Genomic DNA, 14,966 nt, shown 5'->3' with positions numbered 1-14,966 from the left:
ACCGGAAGCGGCAGGGACAGGCCACTATAAATGCCGGAGGAAACACCACAGAAGCGCTTCACAGGAGGCTCCCAAGCACTGAGGATGTCACCTAGACAGGGGACGAAACGTTTGCAACAAAAACTTCCAGCTCGGCGAACAGAATCATCACCCTTATTCCTGACATTTCATGCGCTAAAATAAACACACTTCAATCCATCACACTGACTGCAACTTTGCCCTATCAACTGTCTATCCTTCCTCACAGATTCTCTGCACACTGTATCTGACTGTTCATTATCTACTGCAACATCTGATCCATACCTCCGGTTCCCAACCCCTTGCCAAACTAATTTAAACCTTCCCGAAGAGGTCTAGCAAATCTCCTGCCCAGGATATTGGCGCCCCCCAGTTCAGATGCAAATTGTCCCTCTTGTACAGGTCCCACCTTCCCCAATAATATCCCAAAAGGTATACCGATGATCCACATATCTGAAGCCCTCCCTCCTACACCAGCCCTGCAGCCACATTTTCATCTGCACTCAGTCTCTATTCCTAGCCTCAGTAGCTCGTGGCACTGGTAGCAATCCTGAAACTACTATTCTGCTCATCCTGCCTTTTAGCTTCCAACCTAACTCCCTATACTCACTTTCCAGGTCATCCTCCCTCTTTCATAGCTATGACATTGGTACCAGCATGTATCGTGACTTCTGGCTGCTCTCCCTCCCCTTAAGAATCCTGCAGACTCTATCAGAGACATCCCTGACCCTGGCACCTGGGAGGCAACATACCATCCAATAGCCTCGTATGCAACCACAGAATGTCCTGTCTGTTCCTCTGACCATTGAATCTCCTATCACTATCAGTCTCCTAATCTCCCCAGCTTCCCTTCTGAGCTACATTGCCAGGCTCAGTGCCAGAGACCTGGTTGTTGAGGCTTTCCCCTGGTAGGTCCCTCCCAAACAGTACACTTATGGTCAAGGCTGCCGGCCACAGGGGGGCCATGCACTATCTGCCTGTTCCCTTTCTCTCTCTTGATGGTCACCCAGCTACTTTTATTCTGTAATTTAGGTGTAACTGTTTCCTCATAACTCCTCTCTATCACCCCCTCAGCCTCTTGAATGATCCAAATTTAATCCAGCTGCAGTTCCCTAACACGGTCTGTGGGGAGCTGGAGTTGGGTGCACTTCTCGAAGGTGAAGTCAGCAGGGACACTAGTGCTGATCCTTACCTCCCACATCCTGCAAGGGGAGCATGTAACTACCCAAACCTCCATCTCCTCTGCTCTAAATTGCCAAGAGATTCATGTTGCACAAGTGCCATGAAATGGCTAAAAGCAGCAAGAAAGAATCAAACTATATGCCCTTGAAATTTAATAGCATTGGAATACCTGAATTCACTCATCATCAATATCGTGGATCAGAAATATAACAGGAGTAGCCATATAAATACTGTGGCTGCAACAAGGCAAAAATGATAGTGAGTAACTCACCTAATCCCCCAAAAACATTCCACCAGTTATAACTCCTCTTTGCACTACAACACCGCTCATATCCATAACTTCCACCACCAATAAGGGCAAAAATGCATGGGAACACCACCTCCTGCAGGTGACCCTCCATGCCACACACTATTCTGTCTTTGAATAAATTTAGACCCAGAAACAATGACTATCAAGGGATAATCTTCTCCACATGGTCGTCGCAGTTCAAGACCATGACTCCTAACATGTGAAATGCTCACATCCCTTCAACATACAAACAAAGAACCTCTTTCCATCTTAGCTTACCCAAATTTATCCTTCTATTCAATTTCTCTCTTACATACTTAGATGTTAAGTGCAAAGCCAGCAACATCATTTGCCTCAAATACTTGGTGTGATAGTAAGATCCACATTCTAAGGAAAGAAGTTTTTCTTCCAATAGAGGCACATTGATTATAGGTATTTTTATTCAACTTGTTCAGACGTGTTATTGTAATGATTTTAACCAGGTCAGCTAGGTGGATTTCATAGAATAAGAGTGGAGTTGTTAATCTGGTCCAGTCAGGGACGTCTGAATGACAGATATAAACAGGAGTGTCAGCGTGCTGGCCCTGAGGGAGCTGGATAAGTGTCAAGGACTTTCTATGTATAAATAAAGGGTGAATTGGTGACAGGATACCAGCCTCTGTGGAATTATTTCAGTTACATTACATCTCTGGGAGCTGACAGAACTTGAGAATGAGTGAAAAGACTGATTTTGGTTGCAAGTGACTTCCAAGGTGTATGGGTTCCATGAAATTCAAGAAAAACCTTTGTCCCACACAGTAAGAGGACATTACCACTATGCCACAAGAGCCTTCTACTCTTGCTTGTACATTACTCTGTTTAATTTAATGCTGGTAGGGAATTAAACAAAGATTTATTTAAGCTTCCTGTAAATAGATACTGAAACTGTGGTTGTTCAGTTCTGAGGTGCACGCCTATAACATTTAACTATATACTCATTTACATGAAGATTTACTCAGTTCTATCCTTCAACAACAAGCTTTCGAGAATAGAACAGGTACTGAACAACTCCAGTGTCAAGGAGATGTTTCAAACCAAATATCTCTAACAATAAACTGTCCTTGTCATTTTACTGTACTACTAAACTTTCCCACAGCCATTTAAACTCAGTTTAACTTTTACCAAAAATACATGATATGGACTGACACATATCCAGCACAATTTAATGATCTCTCAAATGCTGAGAATCCCACAATGCAATCGCAGTTGATTTTCCTAGTTTCAGGCTAGTACCAATGTAATTCACAGATCATACCTTGCCGGACAGACACAGATGTCATGCATATAGAATTTTATAGCTTTAGCTTGTTCTTTGTTCTTGAAATGATAATCAGCCAGAAGGTAATACAACTCATTAACAAGAGGAAGTTCAGAATCTGCTCCTTCAGGGAGGGCTGGCACCTTTAAGTCAAAGACAGAAAGAAACCATATCAGATCTGCTTTAATCAGACTTCAAACTGTCAGCTTCGTGAAATAGAACAGCATTCACAGGCAGAAACCCAAACATGAATCTAACTAAAAAAACTAGAAATGTAAACTGCCAGAACAAAGCTGTGAACTGTGACTCATTCACTTCACTACTGTGTGAACAGAACATTGCAGTTGACACTGGGATCTTCTCCCTTGCCCATGCTCCACAAAAAAAATATCTAGTTTGGGATTTGACTTGGATAAAAATGGTTAGATTTCCAATATCTGTCTTCCATTCATTGTTCAAAACTGACATTTAAAATGTTTGATATAAAATTAATTCAGGACTCTATCCAGCTGAAAGAGAAACTAAACGTATCTACGCTCCTTGTGCAGGTCCAATTAGTTAAGCAAAACAATATAGCGATGATATGAAGCAGAGCAAAGAGAAATTTGTGCCAGAAGATTAGAAAGATGCCAATGTGAAGGGAAAATTGAATAAATTATATAACTAAATTAAAGCACAAGATATCAAACAGAAAATGACAGCAAAGACAGGAAGCTGAGTGAAGCACAAAGGCAAACGATTATTGCATATTTTTCAGGCTGCAGTAACAATTGTGTCTCTAGCAATTCATTTTCAAAACAAATAAGAATTACAGATATTCCCAAAATAAGGATAATGAAATGTCAAATGGGCATTCAATGTCTTCAGGAGGGCATTGAGGAAAGTGCTTGAATGGGGGCGATAAATTGCATCTTATATCAAAAACAAGTGAATATGAGGTGGTAAATACAAGGGAAAAATACAGAATAGAAACCATATATTACAGCATAAACATTTAGGCGAGTGAGCAGAAATCAGATAAAGTAATGTTGGAAAAATGGAAGAAAAAGCCTGATAAAAATGAAGTACCAAGTTTTAGAAGCATTGGCACAGGAATCACACACAAACCTAATGCCACCATGATGCTCTGGTGGCATTACACATGCTACTTGACCTGGGAATAATGTCTTACTGAACTTAATCATACATTCTCTTTTATTTTATATGGAGTAGCAGTCAAGAGCAGTAGCCAGTTGACCCATTCCTTTCTAACACAGACATTAAAAGGAGTATACAACTACTCTGTCCTAAATCAGCTAACTGAACACAGTTGAGAAGTCAAAATCTTAATATCCTTGGATTGTTTAGCTCAGTAATGCATCACATGGTGCATTCTTTACGTACTAGATAATGTAATTTCTGTTTTAATAAGATACTGTTTACTTGAAACTCTGAAATTTAACTCTTGGTAATTCCACTAAAAGTAGTATTGCCAATACCGTGTCAACAGAGCCTTCAATATAGGCTGTTACGCTCTCAATTGAGAGGGGCAGGTTATCCTCATCTCGATCTATCGCAGCAATCTTCTTCAAAAGATTTGCCAGATCTGCAGACACAGTGCTGGTCTTGTAGCTGTCGAATTCTGGGCAATTCTTGGGCTTGAAATAATCAAACATAAATTCTGCATCATTCCAACCCAGTTCCACCTATATAGTTGAAACATACAGGGGGAAAGACAAGGTGATAATTAATGTTAAGCCATCAGATATGGTCTGAAGAACATCCACTCGGAAGGTAGGTAAAGAAATACATGACTGCCCCCATAGAGAACCACCTGGGCTCCTGTTTGGTGGCTCCTTACTGCAACACAGCCAAGGGTAATGATGCAAAGAGTGGAGGATTGCAGCTACAGTTATTATATGGGCCAAAGTTGTTTTCTTTTCCAATTTCATGGAATCCATAAGCCTTGGAAGTCACTTGCAACCAAAATCAGTCTTTTCATTCATTTACAGGTACCTCAAGTTGCTGATGACAACAGACCTAGGATGCATTCATGAACAGTACTTTAAAAAGTCCTTTTCAAACTTCCAAATTTAATTTTACTCAAGTGAATAGATTGCTGACAAATCAAAGTGCAAATGGAATGGAGAATAGTTTCATGGTTGCATATAACCCAGGCATAAGTTTCAATACTCCTTGTTTATACTGTAAAATCTTTATCAGTTCAGCCACAAACTCAGTGGTCCAATGTTAGTACTGCTGCTTCAGAGCCACAGGGACCTGGGTTCGATTTCACCCTTGAACCACTGTCTGTGTGGAGTTTGCATTATTTCCTGGCGTCTGCATGGGTTTTCTCCAATGCTCCAGTTTCCTCACACAATCCAAAGTTGTGCCGGTTAGGTGGATTGAACATGCTAAATTGCCCACTGTGTCTGGGGATAGGCAGGCTAGGTGGATTAGCCATGGGAAATGCAGGGTTACAGAGTGGGTGGGGGTGGATTGCTTTTTGGAAGGTTGGCATGGACTCGGTAGGCCAAACAGCCTGCTTCCACACTGTAGGGATTCTATGAAAGTAATCATGGCCCATATTTGCAAAGTAAAATTCTTCCCTCCAGTTCATCATTAAATTAAAAATAAATAACTTGTAATCACCAAACAGACAGAATGCAGTACAAGATCACAGTTGTTAAGAGGCTGTTTGATTCATTGTGGACATTTTGAAAGCAATTCCAGAATAATCAGTACTCAGGGACTAATTTCACAGCTGAGTGGAAAGTTTTCTGGTACTGCTTTCTCCATGATAAAACATCTTACTTTACCTAGGCTTGCAACATAATTTATTCATAACTACACACCTGCTGAGCAGAGTGTTCCTCCAGATACCTAGCCTTACTCTTCTTGCTAGGATAGGCATATAAACAGTAAAAGCACTGCTCCAGGGCAGTCTCCAGCTCTTCTTTAAAGGGGTGGGCATCTTCTGGTCTTGATGCAGACAATTCCTTCTGAAGGACTCGAACCTATCAAGAAAAGCGTATTTCTCAACAGTAAACCAAATAACATTAAACTCCGCTGCACAAATAGAGGCCATTCCACTCAAACAGTCAATGTCAGTGCTTCTGCTCCACAACAGACTTCTCCCACCTTAGTTAATCTAACCAAATCAGCAAATCACTTTTCAGTTCTCCTTCGTATGCTTTTCCAGCTCCCTCTTCCCTCCACCTCAATTACACCTTCTGGTCAAAAGCTCCACATCCTCGTCACCCTCTGAATAAAGACTTTTCTGCTGAAAGTCTCACTAGAAATTTTAGCGATTGTGTTATATCGATGGTCCCTGCTTCTAGTCCTCAAGTGCTGACCTTATGTGCCTACCTTATCGAACCCTTTTTAGTTGTCTCCAATAAACTACTCTGAAGACTTCTCCTCTCAAGCAAGAGCTGGAGTTTGTTCAGCTTTACCTGATAAATACATTCTCTCAAATCTAATCCGACATAAAAGTCTAGCTCATTCAAACAGCAGAAGAATCAAGGAAGGAATTCCATTGTTCCTCATGTTATGTTTGTAAGGATTGAAACAAAGTGGAAAAGTGGAATTGCGTGGTCACTTATTGGTCACACAAGGGCATATTTTTACCTGAAGAAGCTGGATTTTACACTTTTATGAGAAAGTTGGGTTAAAACAAACAAGCAGCTCAGCAAGAGCATTTGGATTGTTTTAAGTAACAGTTTTACTTCAAAGCTAAGGCAAGACTGTGACTTGGTCAAATTCATTCACAAAAAGGATGGGCAGGACAGGTGAGGCAAATCATAGTTCAGGAATATCATTGGTGAAAAGTGTACAAAAAAGAAAAAATGTCTATGGATAAGATTCTAGATTTTGGTGATTTTTTTTGGTTTTTGGCAATGATACCACATTGCAGGTTACACCCAGACCTCCGAAAGCCTGTACTCAAGCCAGATCACATCTTCCCTCAGTGGAAAAGAAATCAAGACCTACTAACCAACTACTAAATTGAGGATCACTGCGGTAAGCAACATGGTATCATCACCAAAAACTAAAAGATCTGTTTCAAAATCACCTTCTTTCCCCTTGTGATTTAGAGTCGATCCACAGACTTGCTTCCTTTTTCCATGTTTTATGTCACCATATTCCCTAATAACTGTTAGTCTCATGTGTCATGTTCATGCCATTTGAGAATAAACACATCCAAGTTTGAAGTTAGAGATGGTATAATTGGCTTGCCAATTAATAATCTCTTTTGCCACGTTAAAGCATAAGTTTACCATAATTAATCATCTTTTGTTTTGTCTTTTACTTTAGTTAATGGTCACAGTCAGGCAAACTAATGATCCCTATGATTAAATTGGTCACATCTCACATTGAATGGTGGGGCCTGATTTTCTGCAGCTCTTCCCACCAGAGTCATGGCATGTTCTAATCAAGGGTACTTACATAGAACTTCAGTAGTGCTCCATCAGAATTACAGCACCAGGATCTTCGCCCCAGGTACTCATGTGCTGTGTTCAGCAACATCAGAGAGGAAGGCAGCATTGGAGTTTCAGGATCTACAAAATATAGAGGTGTTAACAGGAACAGAAATGTTTTTGGAAACATTGTTTATGGTGGTAACATTGAACAAATCTAAATAGGGCTGTGATAGTCAATTGTATTAACCTGTCAGCATGATACAACTAGCCTCAACATCCCTAAGCAAAATATCCAAGTTTCTCAAACTCAAGCCAGTTACAATTACAATTACTCAAACCAATAGAAAACATAGCTACCCGAGCAGTTGCAAAATGCTTTCCATAGGGTATAGCCTGCCAACTCCTACTATGTGGACTCTCAGATGAAGAATATACACTTGAGTTGTGAGTGCCATTCAATGCCACATCAAGTAGCTGACATCATCATGGGAGAAGGAAGAAAACAACTTCTCCAAACTAGAAATGAGCTCTCCATCTGCTCACCATTGGTCAGAAATGGCAGACTCTATCCCCAGTATCCAGAAATGTCCAGTAACAGGAGGTGGTCATCAAACAACACCCCAAATCAAGATAGTTTACACTCTAAAATCATGTTCACAATCTCAGATTCCCCGTAATTCTCAGTTCAAAGACCTTCTGTCTCTGAAACATCAGGCATCTGTTTGAATCTCAGTCATAATCAGACCACTGAAACCCTCATCCCCTCCAAACTGCTACAATTCTTCACAAGTTCTATCCCCTTCTCTCTTCCTTTCATAAACTCCAGATTATGCAGAATTCTGCTGCTTGTAGCCCAATCCACATCATCTCATTTGCCCAAGAGCTATGGAGTTCAATGAGGACAAGTGCGAGGTCTTTTACTCGAGAGCCAACAAAGATAGGCCAGAAATGTTTTCTAAATGTTGAGAAGCTCAGAACTATAAATGAACATATGAATTAAGAGCAGAAGTAGGTGTGTAGAGAAGAATTTTGATTCTTGGATCTCTTTATAGTTGTGGGTGCCAGAGACCCGGGTTCAATTCCCGCCTCAGGCGACTGACTGTGTGGAGTTTGCACGTTCTCCCAGTGTCTGCGTGGGTTTCCTCCGGGTGCTCCGGTTTCCTCCCACAGTCCAAAGATGTGCAGGTTAGGTGAATTGGCCATGCTAAATTGCCCGTAGTGTTAGGTGAAGGGTAAATGTAGGAGTACGGGTGGGTTGCATTTCGGCGGGTCGGTGTGGACTTGTTGGGCTGAAGGGCCTGTTTCCACACTGTAAGTAATCTAATCTAATGACTAATTAGTGCATACACACATACCAAGGAGCTGGAGCCTAAAGTGCCAAAGTCATGCCAAAACATTCTAGCTAGACTCCATTCAGAACACAGTTTAGTACTGGAGTCCACACCTCAGCAAGTTGATAGTGGCATAGAGTTTGAGCAGTTCTGGTGCATCTGAACAATGCAATTTTTAAAAAAAGGTTACGTAGATAAAGCTTGCATTCTCTGGTGTATAGGGGATTAAGGAGTAATTTAGCAAAGAAATTTGTGAAAGGATACAATAAGTAGAGGGATTTGTTTCTGATGGGAGACCAGACAAGAGGATAGTTTTACAAAATTAGTACAGGTTCAGGGTTGATGTCCCACATGTTTTTGCAATGTTAGTGGAAAACAGGAACTCTCAACCAAAAGGCTGTGAACACTGGGGACCAGTTGAAAATTTCAAAACAGGTTGATAAGAGTTTTGTCAGGCAAGAAGAAGAAATGGACATATTTCTCGATACTAATGATGCAAAATGTATGAGGATAGTGTGGGGAAAAAGATATTGAAGTCAATGATCAGCAGTAATGAATGCTGATGCAGGCTTGACTGGCTGAATGGTCTATTCCCATTGTACTTCTCCTCTCCGGCTCCTGCTCCTGAACTAAATACTGTATAGTTAACACTTGTCAAGCTACACATTACTCATTGAGAATAGTGAGGAAAATACATGGAAAGTCTCAAATTTAAGAAGCAGATTTTACAGAGAGTCATCAAGAATCCAAGAGCCAGAGAAATCAAGCCACATTAGTACATCTGTATTTGAGGATAAATAGGGCAGCATATCATCTGTATTCATCACTTAACACTGCCAGCAAGTTATAGCAGTGCCTTCAATGCTCATATAGAGTTTCCTTAAATACTTGGCTTTCTAATCACAACACTGAAACATAGCATAGTATACAAAAACAGTTCACCATTCCTTTTGAAAGCTGACAGCACTTGGAAGATAAAGCAGAGTAACATTATTAGCACGCCTAAACATCACAGATTCTGCTCTGAACTTCCTTTATCCCTAAATCCAGCAAGTAACACAGACCAGAGTCTTCGCTTTTACAATGCTGGCGGCGAAGAGTGTCAAACTCCTCCTCCTCGTGTTTTATGATCCTGTACAAGGTGATCCAAGGCAGCACTGAAGACACAGTTGGCTCTTTGGAATCTTCAGGCACTCCCATGCTGCAGTCAATGATCTACAACACAGACACAGGGATTTATTTTTAAAACCTTTTACAGGGTGTGAACAGCAAATATTTGATGTTTGTCTGTGTTAATGATTTCAATTGCTAGTAATACTGGAGTGAAACTTGGCTTGATAGATCATAAGTTCCTTTTCTTCAGAGACACACAGACCAGCTCACTGACCTTTCTTCACTCAACTCAAAGAAAATAGTTCTGCCCACTTGAATTGCAAAAATAGTTCAAAATTTATTTTCAGCTCCAATGGGTCTGGAAACTGCCAAATTTAATTGCATTTCTGCTGGCATGGATCTTTTATGGATGTTTACTCTGACCTAAAACTGTTTGCAGCTCCTTCTCCACCTCTCTCTTTAGGAGATGTATCTTAAACTAGTAAGCACTTCAGCAACTGTCCCATCAGATGACTTGTTTGGGCATTTGATTTTTTGGGTATGGCTATTTTGACCCAATACTTAAGAAAGCATTTTCTTGCACTCAAAAAGACAAGTCTCCTCCACAGAACTAAAGACCAGAAATCCATTTACTTCTACTTTAGAAGCCAAGTTTCCAGGTAATAATATGTTAGAAACCTTTATCACAATAGTCAGCAGGCTGTATAAAAGATAGGGTGACTAATGGATATACATAATAAACTTACAAAAACAGTAAATGTCAGAACTAATTATGAGTGACTTTGCCTCAGTATTACACAGAGATGATTACACTGTAATACCCAGACAGGATAGCACAATTAATGTAACATTGCATTTTTATTATCACTCCTTGGAAAGTCATTTCAGAAAGAGGAGAAATAATTGATAGATTAACTTAGAGGAGAAACCTTTTCACCGTGAGGAAACAGCAGTCTATACAAATGATATACAAATGTGAAAAATAGGGAATAGTCCATAAGACTGAATGGCAGGTAATAAGATTTTAATAATTGAAAAAGGAAGCATGAAACTGTAGACCAATTTGTTTATCATTTACAAGACAGATGATGGAATCTTTCCTTGATATAATTGAGAAACAGCTGGAAACTAAAAATATAATGATGAGTAGTCAGTGTAACTTCTAAAGGGAAGGTATTGGTTAACCAACATCACTCAGTTATTTAAAATAGAAACAAGATTAGTAAGGGGAACAAGGGTTACAGGCAGAAGGCAGGATATTGGGTTGAGAAACATATCAGCAATGATCGAACAGCAGAGCAGACTCGGTTGGCCCAATTCTGCTCCTATATCTTATGGTCTAAAAGTGAGAGATGAGGGTCATGCAAGTGTAACATACTTGGGTTTTCAAAAGGCTTTCGATAGATGAACAGTAAAATGATAGCAATGGGTAGAATACATGAAATCAAGGAAAACGCAGCAAAATGGACAAATCAAACTGGCAACAGGTAGGGTTGAATAAGAGGTCATTGCTGAGATTGCTTTAGTATTTACATGCACAATTCAGACTGCAGAATCAAGTGCACAATTTCAAATTTTGTAAATAATATTTTGCAAATATGGAAAACCTAATGAGTCAGAAAGTCTACACCAAAATGTTGTGGTTTTGTTCGCCAAGCTGGGAATTTGTGTTGCAGACGTTTCGTCTCCTGTCTAGGTGACATCCTCAGCGCTTGGCAGCCTCCTGTGAAGTTTCCTCCGGCATTTATAGTGATTTGTCCCTGCCGCTTCCAGTTGTCAGTTCCAGCTGTCCGCTGCAGTGGCCGGTATATTGGGTCCAGGTCGATGTGCTTATTGATTGAATCTGTGGATGAGTGCCATGCCTCTAGGAATTCCCTGGCTGTTCTTTGTTTGGCTTGTTCTATAATAGTAGTGTTGTCCCAATCGAACTCATGTTGCTTGTCGTCTGTATGTGTGGCTACTAAGGATAGCTGGTCATGTCGTTTCGTGGCTAGTTGGTGTTCATGAATGCGGACCGTTAGCTGTCTTCCTGTTTGTCCTATGTAGTGTTTTGTGCAGTCCTTGCATGAGAGTTTGTACACTACATTGGTTTTGCTCATGCTGGGTATCGGGTCCTTCGTCCTGGTGAGTTGTTGTGAGAGTGGCTATTGGTTTGTGTGCTGTTATGAGTCCTAGTGGTCGCAGTAGTCTGGCTGTCAGTTCGGAAATGTTTTTGATGTATGGTAGTGTGGCTAGTCCTTTGGGTTGTGGCATGTCCTCATTCCGTTGTCTTTCCCTTAGGCATCTGTTGATGAAATTGCGGGGGTATCCGTTTTTGGCGAATACATTGTATTCTTCTTCTTTTTGCAGTTCTGGCGTACTGCAGTGTGTTGTGGCCCTTTTGAACAGTGTCTTGATGCAACTTCTTTTGTGTGTGTTGAGGTGGTTGTTTTCATAGTTTAGGACTTGGTCTGTGTGTGTGGCTTTCCTGTATACCTTTGTGGTGAATTCTCCATTCGGTGTTCTCTGTACCATCATGTCTAGGATTGGGAGTTGGTTGTCCTTTTCTTCCTCTCTCGTGAATCAGATTCCTGTGAGTGTGCCTTTTCTTCCTCTCTCGTGAATCAGATTCCTGTGAGTGTGGCGTTGATGATCCGGTGTGTGTTCACTATTTTTGTGTTTTTAATTATTACAAAGGTGTCATCTACATATCTGACCCAAAGTTTAGATTGAATTTGCGGTAAGACTGTTTGTTCTAACCTTTGCATTACCGCTTCTGCTGAGTCCAGAGATGGGTGAGCCCATGGGTGTGCCATTGATTTGTTCATATACCCCACCCCACAGCTCACCAATAGGATAAACAACACACTGAGGAACCTACAAAAAAACAGACAGATAACCAGGTTTGACCTACAGAGAATGAAACCTGAAAGCAACAACACCCCCAGATTCTATGGACTACCTAAAGTGCACAAACTAAACATCCCACTCAGACCGAAGGGCTCATGCCCGAACGTCGATTCTCCTGCTCCTTGGATGCTGCCTGACCTGCTGCGCTTTTCCAGCAACACATTTTCAGCTCTGATCTCCAGCATCCGCAGTCCTCACTTTCTCCTCGAAGATCCCACTCAGACCGATAGTATCACTACCAGGGACACCATCACACAAACTGGCTAAAGAACTACAGCAGAAACTGAAACACCTCATCAGCGGATCCAGACACTCTGTACAATCAACACAGGAATTCTTGGACATCATCAGAAATATACATATAGACAAGGAAGAAACTATGGTCTCATTCGATGTAAGGGCACTGTTCATCTCTATCGACAAAACCCTAGCCAGAGAAACAATAGCCAACCTGCTGGACAACAAGACGGGGAACCTATCAACAAAGACTGCATACTCAAACTACTGGACCTGTGCCTCACAACACACTTCACATTCAATAACCAAATACATGAACAAATCAATGGCACACCCATGGGCTCACCCATCTCTGGACTCATAGCAGAAGCGGTAATGCAAAGGTTAGAACAAACAGTCTTACCCGCAAATTCAACCCAAACTTTGGGTCAGATATGTAGATGACACCTTTGTAATAATTAAAAACACAAAAATTGAGAACATACACCGGATCATCAACGCCACACTCACAGGATTCCGATTCACGAGAGAGAGGAAGAAAAGGACAACCAACTCCCATTCCTAGACGTGATGGTACAGAGAACACCGAATGGAGAATTCACCACGAAGGTACACAGGAAAGCCACACACACAGACCAAGTCCTAAACTACAAAAGCAACGACCCCAACACACACAAAAGAAGTTGCATCAAGACACTGTTCAAAAGGGTCACAACACACTGCAGTACACCAGAACTGCAAAAAGAGGAAGAGGAACACCTATACAATGTATTCGCCAAAAACGGATACCCCCGCAATTTCATCAACAGATGCCTAAGGGAAAGACAACAGAATGAGGACATGCCACAATCCAAAGGACTAGCCACACTACCATACATCAAAAAGATTTCCGAACTGACAGCCAGACTGCTGCGACCACTAGGACTCATAACAGCACACAAACCAACAGCCACTCTCAGACAACAACTCACCAGGACGAAGGACCCGATACCAGCATGAGCAAAACCAATGTATTGTACAAAATCCCATGGAAGGACTGCACAAAACACTACATAGGACAAACAGGAATACAGCTAATGATCCACATCCATGAACACCAACTAGGCACGAAACGACATGACCAGCTATCCTTAGTAGCCACACACGCAGATGACAAGCAACATGAGTTCGACTGGGACAACACTACTATTATAGGACAAGCCAAACAAAGAACAGCCAGGGAATTCCTAGAGGCATGGCACTCATCCACAGATTCAATCAATAAGCACATCGACCTGGACCCAATATACCGGCCACTGCAGCGGACAGCTGGAACTGACAACTGGAAGCGGCAGATACAAATCTCTATAAATGCCGGAGGAAAGATCACTGAAAGATCACAAGAGGCTCCCAAGCACTGAGGATGTCACCTAGATAGGGGACGAAACATCTGCAACACAAATTCCCAGCTCGGCGAACAGAACCACAACAACGAGCACCCGAACTACAAATCTTCTCCCAAACTTTCTACACCAAAATATTAAAAAACACAAAACTGGTTCCAAGAAGGACAAACTTCAGTTATGAGGATAGACTGAAGTTGTTGGGACTGTACTCTTTGGAGAGAAGGCTAATAAGTGATTTGATACAGGAAGTCAAAATCATGAGCAGACTGACAGAGGAGATGGGAGAAGCTGTTCCCATAAAAGGAACCAGGGCACAGATGTCATTCGTTTCAAGAGCACTACAATATAAAAGGAGGGAGTTTTATAAGGCTATGGTCAGACCACATTTGGAGTATTGTGAGCAATTTTGGGCCCCATGCCACCACAGAACACACCAGATGGCCTCCTTCTTTAGAGACCGCAATTTCCCTTCCCACGTGATTAAAGATGCCCTCCAACGCATCTCGTCCACATCCCGCACCTCCGCCCTCAGACCCCACTCCTCCAACTGTAACAAGGACAGAACGCCCCTGGTGCTCACCTTCCACCTTACCAACCTTCGCATTAACCAAATCATCCGCCGACATTTCCGCCACCTCCAAACAGACCCCACCACCAGGGATATATTTCCCTCCCCATCCCTTTCTGCCTTCCGCAAAGACCTTTCCCTCCGTGACTACCTGGTCAGGTCCACGTCCCCATACATCCCAGCCTCCCATCCTGGCACCTTCCCCTGTCACCGCAGGAACTGTAAAACCTGCGCCCACACCTCCTCCCTCACCT

General features: G+C 41.7%; 1 protein-coding gene across 4 annotated transcripts in view; it reads right to left on the bottom strand.

The window, feature by feature from the left end:
* cabin1 (calcineurin binding protein 1) overlaps nt 1–14,966 on the bottom strand; it is a 487,520-nt gene that overhangs the window by 401,259 nt on the left and 71,295 nt on the right. For all 4 annotated transcript variants that reach the window (XM_043716137.1, XM_043716140.1, XM_043716138.1 and 1 more), the window contains 5 exons: nt 9,585–9,735; nt 7,215–7,327; nt 5,621–5,782; nt 4,265–4,471; nt 2,784–2,929 (listed from right to left, as the gene is read on the bottom strand). In XM_043716137.1, the coding sequence (XP_043572072.1) occupies nt 2,784–2,929; nt 4,265–4,471; nt 5,621–5,782; nt 7,215–7,327; nt 9,585–9,735 (779 nt within the window). The remainder of the gene's footprint in view (nt 1–2,783; nt 2,930–4,264; nt 4,472–5,620; nt 5,783–7,214; nt 7,328–9,584; nt 9,736–14,966) is intronic.

Source organism: Chiloscyllium plagiosum, chromosome 25 (assembly GCF_004010195.1).
Source record: "Chiloscyllium plagiosum isolate BGI_BamShark_2017 chromosome 25, ASM401019v2, whole genome shotgun sequence".
Lineage (NCBI taxonomy): Eukaryota > Metazoa > Chordata > Chondrichthyes > Orectolobiformes > Hemiscylliidae > Chiloscyllium > Chiloscyllium plagiosum.
The sequence above is the reverse complement of the archived record's forward strand: the minus strand, read 5'-3'. Positions and strand labels throughout refer to the sequence as shown.